The sequence below is a fragment of the Pseudophryne corroboree genome, chromosome 1 (assembly GCF_028390025.1).
Source record: "Pseudophryne corroboree isolate aPseCor3 chromosome 1, aPseCor3.hap2, whole genome shotgun sequence".
In the NCBI taxonomy this organism is placed as follows: domain Eukaryota; kingdom Metazoa; phylum Chordata; class Amphibia; order Anura; family Myobatrachidae; genus Pseudophryne; species Pseudophryne corroboree.
In genome coordinates this window covers 947,789,954-947,809,514 of record NC_086444.1, presented here as the reverse complement: position 1 = coordinate 947,809,514, position 19,561 = coordinate 947,789,954, and the positions used below count along the sequence as shown (strand labels likewise).

General features: G+C 48.0%; 1 protein-coding gene across 1 annotated transcript in view; it reads right to left on the bottom strand.

Moving 5' to 3' along the window:
* The window catches only part of SMARCA5 (SWI/SNF related, matrix associated, actin dependent regulator of chromatin, subfamily a, member 5), a 145,023-nt gene extending 132,533 nt beyond the window's left edge, over positions 1 to 12,490 (bottom strand). Inside the window, exon 1 of the mRNA XM_063920413.1 lies at positions 12,020 to 12,490. Within this exon, the coding sequence (XP_063776483.1) occupies positions 12,020 to 12,184 (165 nt within the window). The 5' untranslated portion in view covers positions 12,185 to 12,490. The remainder of the gene's footprint in view (positions 1 to 12,019) is intronic.
* Positions 12,491 to 19,561: the final 7,071 nt, after the last annotated feature.

Sequence of the window (19,561 nt, the reverse complement as noted above, 5' to 3'; positions counted from 1 at the left end):
ACTAGCTGGTGTGCACTGGCTCCTCCCCCTATGACCCTGCTCCAAGCCTCAGTTAGGATACTGTGCCCGGACGAGCGTACACAATAAGGAAGGATTTTGAATCCCGGGTAAGACTCATTACCAGCCACACCAATCACACCGTACAACTTGTGATCTGAACCCAGTTAACAGCATGATAACAGAAGGAGCCTCTGAAAAGATGGCTCACAACAACAATAACCCGATTTTTGTAACAATAACTATGTACAAGTAATGCAGACAATCCGCACTTGGGATGGGCGCCCAGCATCCACTACGGACTATGAGAAATAGAATTATCGGTAAGTAAATTCTTATTTTCTCTAACGTCCTAGTGGATGCTGGGGACTCCGAAAGGACCATGGGGATTATACCAAAGCTCCCAAACGGGCGGGAGAGTGCGGATGACTCTGCAGCACCAAATGAGAGAACTCCAGGTCCTCCTCAGCCAGGGTATCAAATTTGTAGAATTTAGCAAACGTGTTTGCCCCTGACCAAGTAGCTGCTCGGCAAAGTTGTAAAGCCGAGACCCCTCGGGCAGCCGCCCAAGATGAGCCCACTTTCCGTGTGGAATGGGCTTTTATAGATTTTGGCTGTGGCAGGCCTGCCACAGAATGTGCAAGCTGAATTGTACTACAAATCCAACGAGCAATCGTCTGCTTAGAAGCAGGAGCACCCAGCTTGTTGGGTGCATACAGGATAAACAGCGAGTCAGATTTTCTGACTCCAGCCGTCCTGGAAACATATATTTTCAGGGCCCTGACTACGTCCAGCAACTTGGAATCCTCCAAGTCCCTAGTAGCCGCAGGCACCACGATAGGTTGGTTTAAGTGAAATGCTGAAACCACCTTAGGGAGAAATTGAGGACGAGTCCTCAATTCTGCCCTGTCCGTATGAAAAATTAGGTAAGGGCTTTTATAGGATAAAGCCGCCAATTCTGATACACGCCTGGCTGAAGCCAGGGCTAACAGCATTACCACTTTCCAAGTGAGATACTTCAAGTCCACAGTGGTGAGTGGTTCAAACCAATGTGATTTTAGGAATCCCAACACTACATTGAGATACCAAGGTGCCACTGGAGGCACAAAAGGAGGCTGTATATGCAGTACTCCCTTGACAAACGTCTGAACTTCAGGTACAGAAGCTAGTTCTTTTTGGAAGAATATCGACAGGGCCGAAATTTGAACCTTAATGGACCCTAATTTGAGGCCCATAGACAGTCCTGTTTGCAGGAAATGCAGGAATCGACCCAGTTGAAATTCCTCCGTAGGGGCCTTCCTGGCCTCGCACCACGCAACATATTTACGCCAAATACGGTGATAATGTTGTACGGTTACATCCTTCCCGGCTTTGATCAGGGTAGGGATGACTTCATCCGGAATGCCTTTTTCCTTCAGGATCCGGCGTTCAACCGCCATGCCGTCAAACGCAGCCGCGGTAAGTCTTGGAACAGACATGGTCCCTGCTGGAGCAGGTCCTGTCTTAGAGGTAGAGGCCACGGGTCTTCCGTGAGCATCTCTTGAATTTCCGGGTACCAAGTCCTTCTTGGCCAATCCGGAGCCACGAGTATAGTCTTTACTCCTCTCCTTCTTATGATTCTCAGTACTTTTGGTATGAGAGGAAGAGGAGGGATCACATACACTGACCGGTACACCCACGGTGTTACCAGAGCGTCCACAGCTATTGCCTGAGGGTCCCTTGACCTGGAACAATATCTGTCCAGTTTTTTGTTGAGGCGAGACGCCATCATGTCCACCTTTGGTTTTTCCCAACGGTTTACAATCATGTGGAAGACTTCCGGGTGAAGTCCCCACTCCCCCGGGTGAAGATCGTGTCTGCTGAGGAAGTCTGCTTCCCAGTTGTCCACTCCCGGAATGAACACTGCTGACAGTGCTATCACATGATTTTCCGCCCAGCGAAGAATCCTTGCCACTTCCGTCATTGCCCTCCTGCTTCTTGTGCCGCCCTGTCTGTTTACGTGGGCGACTGCCGTGATGTTGTCCGACTGGATCAATACTGGCTGACCCTGAAGCAGAGGCCTTGCCTGACTTAGGGCATTGTAAATGGCCCTTAGTTCCAGGATATTTATGTGAAGTGACGTTTCCATGCTTGACCACAAGCCCTGGAAATTTTTTTTTTTTTTTCCTGTGTGACTGCTCCCCAGCCTCTCAGGCTGGCATCCGTGGTCACCAGGACCCAATCCTGAATGCCGAATCTGCGGCCCTCTAGGAGATGAGCACTCTAACCACCACAGGAGAGACACCCTTGTCCTTGGAGACAGGGTTATCCGCTGATGCATTTGAAGATGCGATCCGGACCATTTGTCTAGCAGATCCAACTGAAAAGTTCTTGCGTGGAATCTGCCGAATGGAATCGCTTCGTAAGAAGCCACCATCTTTCCCAGGACCCTTGTGCACTGATGCACTGACACCTGGCCTGGTCTTAGGAGTTTCCTGACTAGGTCGGATAACTCCCTGGCTTTCTCTTCCGGGAGAAACACCTTTTTCTGTACTGTGTCCAGAATCATCCCTAGGAACAGCAGACGTGTCGTCGGAATCAGCTGCGATTTTGGAATATTTAGAATCCATCCGTGCTGTCGTAGTACTATTTGCGATAGTGCTACTCCGACCTCTAACTGTTCTCTGGACCGTGCCCTTATCAGGAGATCGTCCAAGTAAGGGATAATTAAGACGCCTTTTCTTCGAAGAAGAATCATCATTTCGGCCATTACCTTGGTAAAGACCCGGGGTGCCGTGGACAATCCAAACGGCAGCGTCTGAAACTGATAGTGACAGTTCTGTACCACAAACCTGAGGTACCCTTGGTGAGAAGGGCAAATTGGGACATGGAGGTAAGCATCCTTGATGTCCAGAGACACCATGTAGTCCCCTTCTTCCAGGTTCGCTATCACAGCTCTGAGTGACTCCATCTTGAACTTGAACCTTTTTATGTAAGTGTTCAAGGTTTTCAAGGTTTTCAGATTTAAAATGGGTCTCACCGAGCCGTCCGGCTTCGGTACCACAAACAGCGTGGAGTAATACCCCTTTCCCTGTTGTAGGAGGGGTACCTTGATTATCACTTGCTGGGAATACAGCTTGTGAATGGCTTCCAATACCGCCTCCCTGTCGGGGGTAGACGTTGGTAAAGCAGAACCGGCGAGGGGGAGACGTCTCGAATTCCAATTTGTACCCCTGAGATACTACCTGCAGGATCCAGGGGTCCACTTGCGAGTGAGCCCACTGCGCGCTGAAATTCTTGAGACGGGCCCCCACCGTGCCTGAGTCCGCTTGTAAGGCCCCAGCGTCATGCTGAGGACTTGGCAGAAGCGGGGGAGGGCTTCTGGTCGTGGGAAGAAGCTGTCTGTTGTAGTCTTTTTCCCCTTCCTCTGCCCCGGGGCAGATATGAGTGGCCTTTTGCCCGCTTGCCCTTATGGGGACGAAAGGACTGAGCCTGAAAAGGCGGTATCTTTTTCTGCTGTGAGGTGACCTGGGGTAAAAAGGTGGATTTCCCAGCCGTTGCCGTGGCCACCAGGTCCGATAGACCGCCCCCAAATAACTCCTCCCCTTTATACGGCAATACTTCCATATGCCGTTTGGAATCCGCATCCCCTGACCACTGTCGCGTCCATAATCCTCTTCTGGCAGAAATGGACATCGCACTTACTCTTGATGCCAGAGTGCAAATGTCTCTCTGTGCATCTCGCATATATAGGAATGCATCCTTTAAATGCTCTATAGTCAATAATATATTGTCCCTGTCCAGGGTATCAATATTTTCAGTCAGGGAATCCGACCAAGCCACCCCAGCACTGCACATCCAGGCTGAGGCGATTGCTGGTCGCAGTATAACACCAGTATGTGTGTATATACTTTTAAGGATATTTTCCAGCCTCCTATCTGCTGGCTCCTTAAGGGCGGCCGTTTTTGGAGACGGTAACGCCACTTGTTTTGATAAGCGTGTGAGCGCCTTATCCACCCTAGGGGGTGTTTCCCAACGAGCCCTAACCTCTGGTGGGAAGGGATATATTGCCAATAATTTTTTAGAAATTAGCAGTTTTCTGTCGGGGGTAACCCACGCTTCATCACACACTTCATTCAATTCATCTGATTCAGGAAAAACCACGGGTAGTTTTTTCACACCCCACATAATACCCCTTTTTGTGGTACTTGCAGTATCAGAGATGTGCAAAACCTCCTTCATTGCCGTGATCATGTAACGTGTGGCCCTACTGGAAAATACGTTTGTTTCTTCACCGTCGACACTGGAGTCAGTGTTTGTGTCTGGGTCCGTGTCGACCCACTGAGGTAATGGGCGTTTAATAGCCCCTGACGGTGTTTGAGACGCCTGGACAGGCACTAACTGAGCTGCCGGCTGTCTCATGTCGTCAACAGTTTTCTGTAACGTGCCGACACTGTCACGTAATTCCTTAATTACGGCCATCCATTCAGGTGTCGACTCCCTAGGGGGTGACATCACCATTATAGGCAATTGCTCCGCCTCCACATCATTTTCCTCCTCATACATGTCGACACACACGTACCGACACCCAGCACACACACAGGGAATGCTCTGATAGAGGACAGGACCCACTTAGCCCCTTGGGGAGACAGAGGGAGAGTTTGCCAGCACACACCAGAGCGCTATATATGTATAGGGACAACCTTACAATAAGTGTCTATCCCTTTAAGCTGCTTATATCTGTTATTTTGCCAAATAAGTGCCCCCCTCTCTTTTTTACCCTGTTTCTGTAGTTGCAGGATGCAGGGGAGATTCTGGGAGCTTTCCTACCAGCGGAGCTGTGTGGGAAAAATGGCGCTGTGTGCTGAGGAGATAGGCCCCGCCCCCTTCACGGCAGGCTCTTCTCCCACTTTTTTCTGGAAAACTGGCAGGGGTTAAATACATCCATATAGCCCAGGAGCTATATGTGATGTATTTTTCGCCAACTAAGGTAAATTCATTGCTTCCCAGGACGCCCCCCCCCAGCGTCCTGCACCCTCAGTGACCGGAGTGTGAAGTGTGCTGAGAGCAATGGCGCACAGCTGCAGTGCTGTGCGCTACCTTATGAAGACAGGAAAGTCTTCTGCCGCCGTTTTATGGACCTCTTCTTGCTTCAGCATCTGTAAGGGGGCCGGCGGCGCGGCTCCGGGACCCATCCATGGCTGGGCCTGTGATCATCCCTCTGGAGCTAATGTCCAGTAGCCTAAGAAACCCAATCCACTCTGCACGCAGGTGAGTTCGTTTCTCTCCCCTAAGTCCCTCGATGCAGTGAGCCTGTTGCCAGCAGGTCTCACTGAAAATAAAAAACCTATTTAAACTTTTACTCTAAGCAGCTCAGGAGAGCCACCTAGATTGCACCCTTCTCGTTCGGGCACAAAATCTAACTGAGGCTTGGAGGAGGGTCATAGGGGGAGGAGCCAGTGCACACCAGCTAGTCCTAAAGCTTTTACTTTGTGCCCAGTCTCCTGCGGAGCCGCTATTCCCCATGGTCCTTTCGGAGTCCCCAGCATCCACTAGGACGTTAGAGAAAAAACAAAGTTGCAAATACCATCAACATTATTGGAATAAGTATCCATTCTTTACTATTGTCTGCGCTGGTGGAACTATTTTTCTACTTTTTTGTCCACACACCATACTGCTCCATTTCACACAGATCTCACACACACACACACACACACACACCATACTGCTCCATCTCACACACACACACACACACACACACACCATACTGCTCTATAACACAGATCTCACACACACACACACACAATACTGCTCTATTACACACAGATCACACACACAATACTTCTCTATTACACAGATCTCTCACACACACACCATACTGCTCTATTACATGCAGATCACACACACACACACACACCATACTGCTCCATTTCACACAGATCTCACACACACCCCATACTGCTCTATTACACACAGATCACACACACACAATACTGTTCTATTACACAGATCTCTCACACACACCATACTGCTCTATTACATGCAGATCACACACACACACCATACTGCTCTATTACATGCAGATCACACACACACACACCATACTGCTCTATTACTCACAGATCTGACACACACACCATACTGCTCTATTACACACAGATCACACACACACACACACCATACTGCTCCATTTCACACAGATCTCACACACACACACCATACTGCTCTATTACACACAGATCACACACACACACACAATACTGCTCTATTACACACAGATCACACACACACACCATACTGCTCCATTTCACACAGATCTCACACACACCACACTGCTCTATTACATACAGATCACACACACACACAATACTGCTCTATTACACACAGATCACACACACACAATACTGCTCTATTACACACAGATCACACACACACAATACTTCTCTATTACACAGATCTCTCACACACACACCATACTGCTCTATTACATGCAGATCACACACACACACACACACACACACACACACCATACTGCTCCATTTCACACAGATCTCACACACACACCATACTGCTCTATTACACACAGATCACACACACACCATACTAGTGTTCACTCTAGGAATTTTTTAGGGCAGGGTGCTGATCACGGGGAGGGCACATTTTTCATTCGGGAGGGCACATTTTTCATTCATTCATTTTTCATTTATTTCATTCATTTTTCATATAATATGAATTTTAAAAAGCTACCATTGCATGACCCACTGCACTCTGTTGGACTATTGGTCCTATTGTGTGGAGTTTGTATATTCTTCCTGTGCTTTTCACATTTTTTATTTTTTTCACATTTTTCATGATTAACTATCCACGCGAACTATAAGTGGGAATAGTAACCTGTCCGAATAGTAACCTAGTTGCCCGAAGCATGGCGAGTGAAGCAAACCATGCGAGGGGACACAGTGCACTAATTGGGGTTCCCGGTCACTGTACGGAGAAAACGACACCAAAATAAATCCTCAAAAACTCATGTCAACACCAAGACCCTGTCGACCTAGACCCTGTTGACATTTCATACCACACCCATTCTGTACATCATGGTTAATCCAGTTCCAGTTACTATCTTACATCACGGAATCAGGGCCACTATCACATACTCACATTATAGTCTGATTACAATAAATTATTAGATTAAAATTAAAAAATCAAATTAATGTCATTAACAGCACAGCGACACATGATAAATGCAAACTTTTTTCCATGTATGCAGCAATCTATTTTGTCCCCTAAATCTCTTCAACATACAACTTGAACTTATAAAATATAAAACCACTTGTGACAGTCTACTCACACCTTAAATGTGGCTGCACAGATTTGTTATATAAAAAGCATGGTAAAAGGCATTTCAGCTATAAGACTATATATGTATTCTTATTTGCATATTATGTACCCCCCCTCACACCCCGGTCTGTATGTACCCCCCCCCTCACACCCTGGTCTGTATGTAACCCCCTCCCCCCCTCTAACACTCCGGTCTGTATGTACCCTCCCCTCACACCCGGTCTGTATGTACCCCCCCCACCACACAAGGTCTATGTATCCCCCCAAAGACCCTGCTCTGTATGATACAGAGCAAGGTCTTTGGGGGATACATAGACCTTGTGTGAGGGGGGGGGGGGGGGGGGGTTACATACAGACCGGGGTGTGAGGGGAGGGTACATACAGACCGGGGTGTGAGGGAAGGGTACATACAGACCGGGGTGTGAGGGAAGGGTACATACAGACCGGGGTGTGACCCAGCGGTACATACAACCCAGTACAGTACTTACATCACAGAGGGGGAGCGCTGATCACCCAGCCACACTTGCGGAGCGGTATTAAAGATGGCGGCCGGGTGATCCTCCCTGGCGTCTCCTTTTAAACATTCATCCACACAGGAGGGCTGGGTTTGCCTCGGCGGGAGAGGCAAACCCAGCCCTCCTGTCTCACCAGACCTATAGGTCTGCTCGCAGAGGACGCTGACAGCTAATGACGGGCAGGACGGGCCGCGGAGGTCTCCGTCTCGACACATGCACGGAGACAGTGATAATAATGCAGTGCAGTGTGCTTAGTGTGTCTGGCGGCGTGGCGGGGTCCAGCGGGCAGCAAAGGGCGGGAGGGCGCAAACGGGCAGGGCGGGATTCAGGGGTCTAAAAAAGGGGCAGGGCGCAGCGCCCTGTGAAAGACACCTAGAGTGAACACTACCATACTGCTCTATAACACAGATCTCACACACCATACTGCTCTATTACACACGGATCACACACACAATACTGCTCTATTACACAGATCTCTCAAACACACACACCATACTCAGTGTTTACAAATACTCGCTATAGCGCGTATTTTACGCGCTATAAGTAATAAGGGACTCCCTTTTGAAAAATTGGCTGCTCCATAATTAACATATCAGCTGAGTTTCATACTGTGTGTGGACATTAACTCAGAATTAAAACAGCTGTTGCTCCATTGAATGGGATATACTGATTCGAGGTGTGTTTTTTATTTATGCATTTTTTTAAAATGTTTTATGTATTGTTATAATTTGATTGTTAATCAATTGTCTTATTGCATCTATGGTTAATAAATCTATCCTATATACATCGGCTCTCATACTGCTTCACTGTTTTCCCCGGTATATTGCGCAGCTGTTTCTTTTGTTTTAAGAGGTAGCAGGCGCCTCTGGTGGGTCGCACACTGGGAGCTCATGTGTGCGGCCCACCTCAGGCGGTCTGAAAGGTGAATCAGTTGGAGGTGGACAACTTATAACCTGGCTACTAAGAAGTGGGCTCCCGTTATCTATATATGGCCATTTAGGTATGCAGTACCCTCTACTGCCTTGGCATATTTGTACAATGGCATAATACAACTTCGGCTAGCAGGGCAATAAAACACTGTGTATGGTCCCAGCCAGCAAAACTGCACTAGTGATCCTTTCTGTGCAGCCTGCGGATAGTTACATAATGTTTCTTACATCAGACGTGGCTGGGGAAGTGCTGTATATTTACTAAAGATGTAAAGTTGTGCTCATAAGTTTACATACCCTAGCAAAATGTGTGATTTTCTGGCCATTTATCAGAGAATATGAATGATAAGTCACAAACTTTTCTTTCACTCATGGTTAGTGGTTGGGTGAAGCCATTTATTGTCAAACAACTGTATTTACTCTTTTTAAATCATAATGACAACAGAAACTACCCAAATGACCCTGATCAAAAGTTCACATACCCCAGTTCTTAATACTGTGTATTGGCCCCTTTAACATCAATGACAGCTTGAAGTCTTTTGTGGTAGTTGTGGATGAGGCTCTTTATTTTCTGAGATGGTAAAGCTGCCCATTCTTCTTGGCAAAAAGCCTCCAGTTCCTGTAAATTATTGGGCTGTCTTGCATGAACTGCACGTTTGAGATCTCCCCAGAGTGGCTCAATGATATTGAGGTCAGGAGACTGAGATGGCCACTCCAGAACCTTCACTTTATTCTGCTATAGCCAATGACAGGTCGACTTGGCGTTGTGTTTTGGAACATTGTCATGTTGGAACGTCCAAGCACGTCCCATGCGCAGCTTCCGGACTGATGAGTGCAAAGTTTCCTCCAGTATTTTCTAATAACATGCTGCATTCATCTTACCATCAATTTTGACCAAGTTTCCAGTGCCTTTGTAGCTCACACATCCCCAAAACATCAGCGATCCACCTCCGTGTTTCACAGTAGGAATGGTGTACCTTTCATCACAGGCCTTGTTGACTCCTCTCCAAATGTAACGTTTATGGTTGTGGCCAAAAAGTTCAATTTTGGTCTCATCACTCCAAATGATTTTGTTCCAGAAGTTTTGATGCTTGTCTCTGTGCTGTTTGGAGTATTGTAAGCAGGATGCTTTGTGGCATTTGTGCAGTAATGGCTTTCTTCTGGCGACTTGACCATGCAGCCCATTTTTCTTCAAATGCCTCCTTATTGTGCATCTTGAAACAACCACACCACTTTTTTTCAGAGTCCTGTATTTCAGCTGAAGTTATTTGTGGATTTTTCTTTGCATCCCGAACAATTTTCCTGGAAGTTGTGGCTGAAATTTTTGTTTGTCTACCCAACTGTGATTTGGTTTCTACAGAATCCCTCATTTTCCACTTCTTAAGAGTTTGAACACTGCTGATTAAGCAATTGAGAATGCCAGATATCTTTTTATATCCCTTTCCTGTTTTATAGAGTTCAATTACCTTTTCCCGCAAATCCTTTGACAATTCTTTTGCTTTCCCCATGACTCAGAATCCAGACACGTAGAATGCAGTACTGGATGAAAGATGCAAGGGTCTTTCAGGAGTCCAGAAACTCACTGACCATTTACACACAGACAGATCACAGGTGAGAATGGTTACCTTTAGTAGCCATTCAAACCCGTTTGTGTCAACTTGTGTGCATGTTATCAGGCCAAAATCTCCAGGGTATGTAAACTTTTGATCAGGGTCATTTGGGTAGTTTCTGTCGTCATTATGATTTAAAAAGAGAAACACAGTTGTTTGACAATAAATGCGTTCACCCAACCACTAACCATGAGTGAAAGAAAAGTTTGTGAGTTATCATTCATATTCTCTGACAAATGACCAGAAAATCACTAATTCTGCTAGGATATGTAAACTTATGAGCACAACTGTATTTACTGTCTGTGCAGCCAGCAGATAGTTATAGAATGTTACTTACAGCAGATGGGGCCGAGGAAGGGCTTTATATTTACTAAAGATGTGCAGCCAGCAAATATAATGTTTTTATTTACAGGTTAAGGGGAAAGGGTTGGGTTCGGGATACCAATAGTCGGGATCGTGACGGTCAGCATGCCGACGCTGGGACCTGGCCGTCAGAATGCCTGCAGGGGGGCGAGCGCAACAAAGCCCCTTGCTGCGCTCGCCACAGGTTAAATTCAGTAAAGCTGGGTACACAACTTACCTAACACCTATTTACCAGCCATCAAAATTATGGACCAACATAATAATGTCAGTGCCGGTGGCTGTGTGCCCCCAAACAGAGCAACAATTGACTTGCTCTGCCGGGCGCCATCTAGTGGCCACAAATGTACAAAACACTTAAATTCCCCCATAGAGGTAAGGAGCAGCGTTCACTTATTATATAGGATAAGGAAGGGCTTATACACTTACCAGTCACCCCCTCGATGTGTCGTGTCTGACATCACAAGTGGGTGGGTATTTAATGCACACCCAGTTGAGATGTCATTCTCCAGCGGTGCCTGCAGCAAGTGTACAGGAAGTACTGATGCTGATAAATGTGGGTTTTGTCTGTGCCTGTACTGTGGTTTTTCAGTAGATTGTTTTGTTTTCTATTCTCTGGGAGAGTAGTGTGCATTGTGCCTGTTTGTATAGAGGCGAGTGTGTGTTTTGTATTTACAGATTGTGAAACTGTGTGTTGTGATTGCTGTATGGCAGGGGTGTGAGTTTTGTGCCTACCCATTCTTTGGCAGTGTGGAGCGTGCATTGTGTCTGACTTTTCACACACAAAAAATGTAAAATTATGAAGGCGTTAAATATTCATTTAGGGGGCCTGTTGAGTGGTCTGATGCTATGTAGTGGGATCAGATAGGCATTTAAGGGCATGTAGGAGGCACATTGGAAGCTCAAAAGTATAAACTGAGATGGAACCCAGAAACCGTGAAGTAGGACCCCAATTATTAACAGTAAGGGGTCCCTGGGACCCACATATTTTTGCTCAGCACGTTCACTGCATACTGCTCTATTACACACAGATCTCACACAGCACATGCCCCATACTGCTCACCCAGACACAGGCCTGACTCAGGAGAGACAGTGCCATCCTCGGCTGCTGCACCCACCCATTGTTCACACTACGATCACACAGAGCCAGGCACAGCACCGACACCCAGAGCCACAGGAAACATAGAGGCCTGACAGAGGCGCGTCGGGGCCGGGAACAGCGCTGCTGACAGCACGGAGCGTCCCCGGACACTGGGCGCGCTACCCCCTCCCTCTGACACCCGGCGCTGCTCACCTCCATCGCTTCCTCCTTCACCTCGGCTTCATCACTCTCAGCCGGCCGCTGCTTCCCGCCAGCCTCCCCAGCCTCTTCCACCGTCGGCTTCTCTGTCCCGGCATCCTCCTCCCTCACCTCGCCGGCCGAGTCGCATCGCTGCTGCTCAGCGCTTTCCTCAGACATGTCACCTCCAACCTAGAGAGAGAGTGCGGCGGCGGCAGCGGACAATGATGAGCGGAGCCGGCACTACTGCTGCTGCTGGGCGCTCACACACAGGGGGCGGCGCTAGCGCTGCTGAGAGCACACACGCGGCTGGCGGGAGACGATGTAGTACGGAGCGCGCGCCCAGCTAGCCGGCTTCTTATTGTTACTTGTGGCAGCAGCGCGTGTGCCGGGTGTAGAATCTCGCGGGATCTGCTAGTACCACCGCCACCTCTCCCGCAGTTCAGCCTCTCTCATGACGTCATCAGTTACAGTTACAGTAATGTGCGCGCGTTCCAGTTAGCGGAAAGTGCCGGTGGGAGGGGCTATTGATGAATGAGAGGCGGAGTCTAGGAAGCGGTGCGTTCACCATTGAGAAGGCCGTGTTGAAGCAGTATGTAACAACTGTTATGCGCGCCGTGCGTGCTACCTAATGTGTCACGTGTGGCGGCGTCTGTGAGTGGGCGGAGTTTCTAATCCCAGCCTCGTCTATTCTATTGTTCTTCTTGCTGTTGTTGCAGCTTTCGAAATTTTGGCGCTCTGTGCGGCTGCTGCGGCAGACTCAGCCTGCTGCATTGCTGTTACTGTAGTGTGTCGAGGGAGAGGACTGTAGCAAAAATACAGCTTTTAGCACACTATTTGGAATCTTATAAAGCAATTACACTTAAGGACCCCCAATACACTAGAGCATTGCATGCAACCCCTAAAATTCCCCTCCTGCTTCTGGACTAACTATGTGCTAATGTTAGATTGCATGCATTAAGAACCCTCATCGCAAGCGACAGGGCCAGATCTTTCCTACTGCGCCTCAGGTAGTAATTGTAAGTGTACCACACACAACGTGGTTCACTTACTCGCAGGAGTACCAGGAGATCAGTTAAGTTTCTACCATTTGACATGCAAAGACGGTTAACTGGTATCATATATTGATACATCAATCAGAATGTTGATATCACATTGATATTAACAGGCCTTGGATCCGGTCTTTAGGTCGACACTGTCGAAGTCGACCACTATTGGGCAATAGTAAGTAGGTCGACAGGGACTCTGTTGACTTGTTCTAGGTCAACATGACAAAAGGTCGACATGAGTTTTTTACCTTTTTTATTTTTTTTAACTTTTCATACTTTACAATCCACGTGGACTACAATTGGGAACACTAATCTGTGCCGAGCGCAGCGGTAGCAGAGTGAGGCACCTTGCCCGAAGCATGGCGAGCGGACATGGTGCACTAATTGTGGTTTCCCCCATCACTTTACCAAGAAAACGACACCAAAAACAGTAAAAAACAAAAACAAAACCCTCATGTTGACCTTTTTCCATGTCGATCAATGGTGGCCAACCTAATGACCCATACCCGTTTGCATAGCACCATTATACTATTTAGTAGGGGTACTTAAGGAGCTCTGGGGAGAGGTAGGACATGCCTCCTCTGGGATCATCTGGGTCCATAATACTGTATTACAGTGTTGGACAACCTGACAAAGGTACGGATGGACAAAAACGTCATATGAATACTATAGACATCAAGTAAGCTATTAAAGTTTTCTAAAACGTATCTACTTTGCTGACTGGGGAGTGCCCTCTCTTAATTATGGGCACCATTTAAAAATGGATGCTAAATCAGTTCTGTCCTCCTTTTAGTATTTAACAAACAACTGTAAGCTTATACCCCTTTTCTCTATCGTCCTAGTGGATGCTGGGGTTCCTGAAAGGACCATGGGGAGCTCCGCAGGAGACAGGGCACAAAAGTAAAGCTTTCCGATCAGGTGGTGTGCACTGGCTCCTCCCCCTATGACCCTCCTCCAAGCCAGTTAGATTTTTGTGCCCGGCCGAGAAGGGTGCAATCTAGGTGGCTCTCCTAAAGAGCTGCTTAGAAAAGTTTAGCTTAGGTTTTTTATTTTACAGTGAGTCCTGCTGGCAACAGGATCACTGCAACGAGGGACTTAGGGGAGAAGAAGTGAACTCACCTGCGTGCAGGATGGATTGGCTTCTTGGCTACTGGACATCAGCTCCAGAGGGACGATCACAGGTACAGCCTGGATGGTCACCGGAGCCTTGCCGCCGGCCCCCTTGCAGATGCTGAAGTAAGAAGAGGTCCAGAATCGGCGGCAGAAGACTCCTCAGTCTTCTAAAGGTAGCGCACAGCACTGCAGCTGTGCGCCATTTTCCTCTCAGCACACTTCACACGGCAGTCACTGAGGGTGCAGGGCGCTGGGAGGGGGGCGCCCTGGGAGGCAAATGAATACCTATTTTGGCTAAAAATACCTCACATATAGCCTCCGGAGGCTATATGGAGATATTTAACCCCTGCCAGAATCCGTTAAGAGCGGGAGACGAGGCCGCCGAAAAAGGGGCGGGGCCTATCTCCTCAGCACACAGCGCCATTTTCCCTCACAGAAAGGCTGGAGGGAAGGCTCCCAGGCTCTCCCCTGCACTGCACTACAGAAACAGGGTTAAAACAGAGAGGGGGGGCACTAATTTGGCGTTAGAAATATATAAAAAAGATGCTATAAGGGAAAACACTTATATAAGGTTGTCCCTATATAATTATAGCGTTTTTGGTGTGTGCTGGTAAACTCTCCCTCTGTCTCTCCAAAGGGCTAGTGGGTCCTGTCCTCTATCAGAGCATTCCCTGTGTGTGTGCTGTGTGTCGGTACGTGTGTGTCGACATGTATGAGGACGATGTTGGTGAGGAGGCGGAGCAATTGCCTGTAATGGTGATGTCACTCTCTAGGGAGTCGACACCGGAATGGATGGCTTATTTAGGGAATTACGTGATAATGTCAACACGCTGCAAGGTCGGTTGACGACATGAGACGGCCGACAAACAATTAGTACCGGTCCAGACGTCTCAAAAACACCGTCAGGGGTTTTAAAACGCCCGTTTACTTTAGTCGGTCGACACAGACACAGACAGGGACACTGAATCCAGTGTCGACGGTGAATAAACAAACGTATTCCTTATTAGGGCCACACGTTAAAGGCAATGAAGGAGGTGTTTCATATTTCTGATACTACAAGTACCACAAAAGAGGGTATTATGTGGGATGTGAAAAAACTACCGTAGTTTTTCCTGAATCAGATAAATTAAATAAAGTGTGTGATGATGCGTGGGTTCCCCCCGATAGAAAATTATGGGCGGTATACCCTTTCCCGCCAGAAGTTAGGGCGCGTTGGGAAACACCCCTTAGGGTGGATAAGGCGCTCACACGCTTATCAAAACAAGTGGCGGTACCGTCTATAGATAGGGCCGTCCTCAAGGACCAGCTGACAGGAGGCTGGAAAATATCATAAAAAGTATATACACACATACTGGTGTTATACTGCGACCAGCGATCGCCTCAGCCTGGATGGGCAGAGCTGGGGTGGCTTGGTCGGATTCCCTGACTAAAAATATTGATACCCTTGACAGGGACAGTATTTTATTGACTATAGAGCATTTAAAGGATGCATTTCTATATATGCGAGATGCACAGAGGGATATTTGCACTCTGGCATCAAGAGTAAATGCGATGTCCATATCTGCCAGAAGATGTTATGGACACGACAGTGGTCAGGTGATGCAGATTCCAAACGGCACAAAGGTGTATTGCCGTATAAAGGAAGAGGAGTTATTTGGGGTCGGTCCATCGGACCTGGTGGCCACGGCAACTGCTGGAAAATCCGCCGTTTTTACCCTAAGTCACATCTCTGCAGAAAAAGACACCGTCTTTTCAGCCTCAGTCCTTTCGTCCCTATAAGATCATATCTGCCCAGGGATAGAGGAAAGGGAAGAAGACTGCAGCAGGCAGCCCATTCCCAGGAACAGAAGCGTTCCACCGCTTCTGACAAGTTCTCAGCATGGCGCTGAGACCGTACAGGACCCCTGGATCCTACAAGTAGTATCCCAGGGGTACAGATTGGAATGTCGAGACGTTTCCCCTTCGCAGGCTCCTGAAGTCTGCTTTACCAAGGTCTCCCTCCGACAAGGAGGCAGTATGGGAAAAAATTCACAAGCTGTATTCCCAGCAGGTGATAATTAAATTACCCCTCCTACTACAAGAAAAGGGGTATTATTCCACACTATATTGTGGTACTGAAGCCAGAAGGCTAGGTGAGACTTATTCTAAAAATTTTTTTGAACACTTACAAAGGTTCAAATCAAGATGGAGTCACTCAGAGCAGTGATAACGAACCAGGAAGAAGGGGACTATATAGTGTCCCGGGACATCAGGGATGCTTACCTCTATGTCCCAAATTTGCCCTTCTCACTAAGGGTACCTCAGGTTCGTGGTGCAGAACTGTCACTATCAGTTTCAGACGCTGCCGTTTGGATTGTCCACGGCACCCCGGGTCTTTACCAAGGTAATGGCCGAAATGATGATTCTTCTTCGAAGAAAAGGCGTCTTAATTATCCCTTACTTGGACGATCTCCTGATAAGGGCATAGTCCAGGGAACAGTTGGAGGTCGGAGTAGCACTATCTCGGATACTGCTACAACAGCACGGGTGGATTCTAAATATTCCAAAATCGCAGCTGATCCCGACGACACGTCTCCTGTGCCTAGGGATGATTCTGGACACAGTCCAGAAAAAGGTGTTTCTCCCGGAAGAGAAAGCCAGGGAGTTATCCGAGCTAGTCAGGAACCTCCTAAAAACAGTGCATCATTGCACAAGGGTCCTGGTAAAAATGGTGGCTTCCTACGAAGCAATTCCATTCGGCAGATTTCACGCAAGAACTTTTCAGTGGGATCTGCTGGACAAATGGTCCGGATCGCATCTTCAGATGCATCAGCGGATAACCCTATATCCAAGGACAAGGGTGTCTCTCCTGTGGTGGTTATAGAGTGCTTATCTTCTAGAGGGCCGCAGATTCGGCATTCAGGATTGGATGCTGGTGACCACGGAGCCCAGCCCGAGAGGCTGGGGAGCAGTCACACAAGGAAAAAATTTCCAGGGAGTGTGATCAAGTCTGGAGACTTTTCTCCACATAAATATACTGGAGCTAAGGGTAAATTTATAATGCTCTAAGCTTAGCAAGACCTCTGCTTCAAGGTCAGCCGGTATTGATCCAGTGGGAAAAACATCACGGCAGTCGCCCACGTAAACAGACAGGGCGACACAAGAAGCAGGAGGGCAATGGCAAAAACTGCAAGGACTTTTCGCTGGGCGGAAAATCATGTGATAGCACTGTCAGCAGTGTTTCATCCCGGGAATGGAAACTGGGAAGCAGACTTCCTCAGCAGGCACGACCTCCACCCGGGAGAGTGGAAACTTCATCGGGAAGTTTTTTCCACATGATTGTAAACCGTTGGGAAATACCAAAGGTGGACATGATGGCGTCCCGTCTGAACAAAAAACGGGACAGGTATTGCGCCAGGTCAAGAGACCCTCAGGCAATAGCTGTGGACGTTCTGGTAACACCGTGGGTGTACCAGTCGGTGTATGTGTTCCCTCCTCTGCTTCTCATACCTAAGGTGCTGAGAATTATAAGACGTAGAGGAGTAAGAACTATACTCATGGCTCCGGATTGGCCAAGTAGGACTTGGTACCCGGAACTTCAAGAGATGCTTACAGAGGTCTTATGGCCTCTGCCGCTAAGAAGGGACTTGCTTCAGCAAGTACCATGTCTGTTCCAAGACTTACCGCAGCTGCGTTTGTCGGCATGGCGGTGGAAAGCCGGATCCTAAGGGAAAAAGGCATTCCGGAAGAGGTCATTCCTACCCTGGTCAAAGCCAGAAAGGAGGTGACCGCACAACATTATCACCACATGTGGCGAAAATATGTTGCGTGGTGTGAGGCCAGGAAGGCCCCACAAAGAAATTTCAACTCGGTCGTTTCCTGCATTTCCTGCAAACAGGAGTGTCTATGGGCCTCAAATTGGGGTCCATTAAGGTTCAAATTTCGGCCCTGTCGATTTTCTTCCAGAAAGAATTGGCTTCAGTTCCTGAAGTCCAGAAGTTTGTCAAGGGAGTATTGCATATACAACCCCCTTTTGTGCCTCCAGTGGCACTGTGGGATCTCAACGTAGTTCTGGGATTCCTCAAATCACATTGGTTTAAAACCAGTCAAATCTGTGGATTTGAAGCATCTCACATGAAAAGTGACCATGCTCTTGGCCCTGGCCTGGACCAGGCGAGTGTCAAATTGGTGGTTTTTTCTCAAAAAAACCCATATCTGTTTGTCCATTCGGACAGGGCAGAGCTGCGGACTCGTCCCCAGTTCTCTCCCTAAAGGTGGTGTCAGTGTTTCACCTGAACCAGCTTATTGTGGTGCCTTGCACCTACTAGGGACTTGGAGGACTCCAAGTTGCTAGATGTTGTCAGGGCCCTGAAAATATGTTCCAGGACGGCTGGAGTCAGGAAAACTGACTCGCTGTTATCCTGTATGCACCCAACAAACTGGGTGCTCTTGCTTCTAAGCAGACTATTGCTAGTTGGATGTGTAATACAATTCAGCTTGCACATTCTGTGGCAGGCCTGCCACAGCCAAAATATGTAAATGCCCATTCCACAAGGAAGGTGGGCTCATCTTGGGCGGCTGCCCGAGGGGTCTCGGCTTTACAACTTTGCCGAGCAGCTACTTGGTCAGGGGCAAACACGTTTGCTAAATTCTACAAATTTGATACCCTGGCTAAGGAGGACCTGGAGTTCTCTCATTCGGTGCTGCAGAGTCATCCGCACTCTCCCGCCCGTTTGGGAGCTTTGGTATAATCCCCATGGTCCTTTCAGGAACCCCAGCATCCACTAGGACGATAGAGAAAATAAGAATTTACTTACCGATAATTCTATTTCTCGGAGTCCGTAGTGGATGCTGGGCGCCCATCCCAAGTGCGGATTATCTGCAATACTTGTACATAGTTACAAAAATCGGGTTATTATTGTTGTGAGCCATCTTTTCAGAGGCTCCGCTGTTATCATACTGTTAACTGGGTTTAGATCACAAGTTGTACGGTGTGATTGGTGTGGCTGGTATGAGTCTTACCCGGGATTCAAAATTCCTCCCTTATTGTGTACGCTCGTCCGGGCACGGTACCTAACTGGCTTGGAGGAGGGTCATAGGGGGAGGAGCCAGTGCACACCACCTGATCGGAAAGCTTTACTTTTGTGCCCTGTCTCCTGCGGAGCTCCCCATGGTCCTTTCAGGAACCCCAGCATCCACTACGGACTCCGAGAAATAGAATTATCGGTAAGTAAATTCTTATTTTCCACTAGCTCTAAAAACACGGGTAAATGCGCGGGGGCGCGCATTTACCCGTGTTTCTCTGGCTGGGTCCACAGGATTATCCACAGGATAACATTGGGATATTGTCAAGCGACAGCGAAAATGGCACCAACACGGTCACGAGCTTTCTGGCCTCCCAGGATGCATTGGGGCC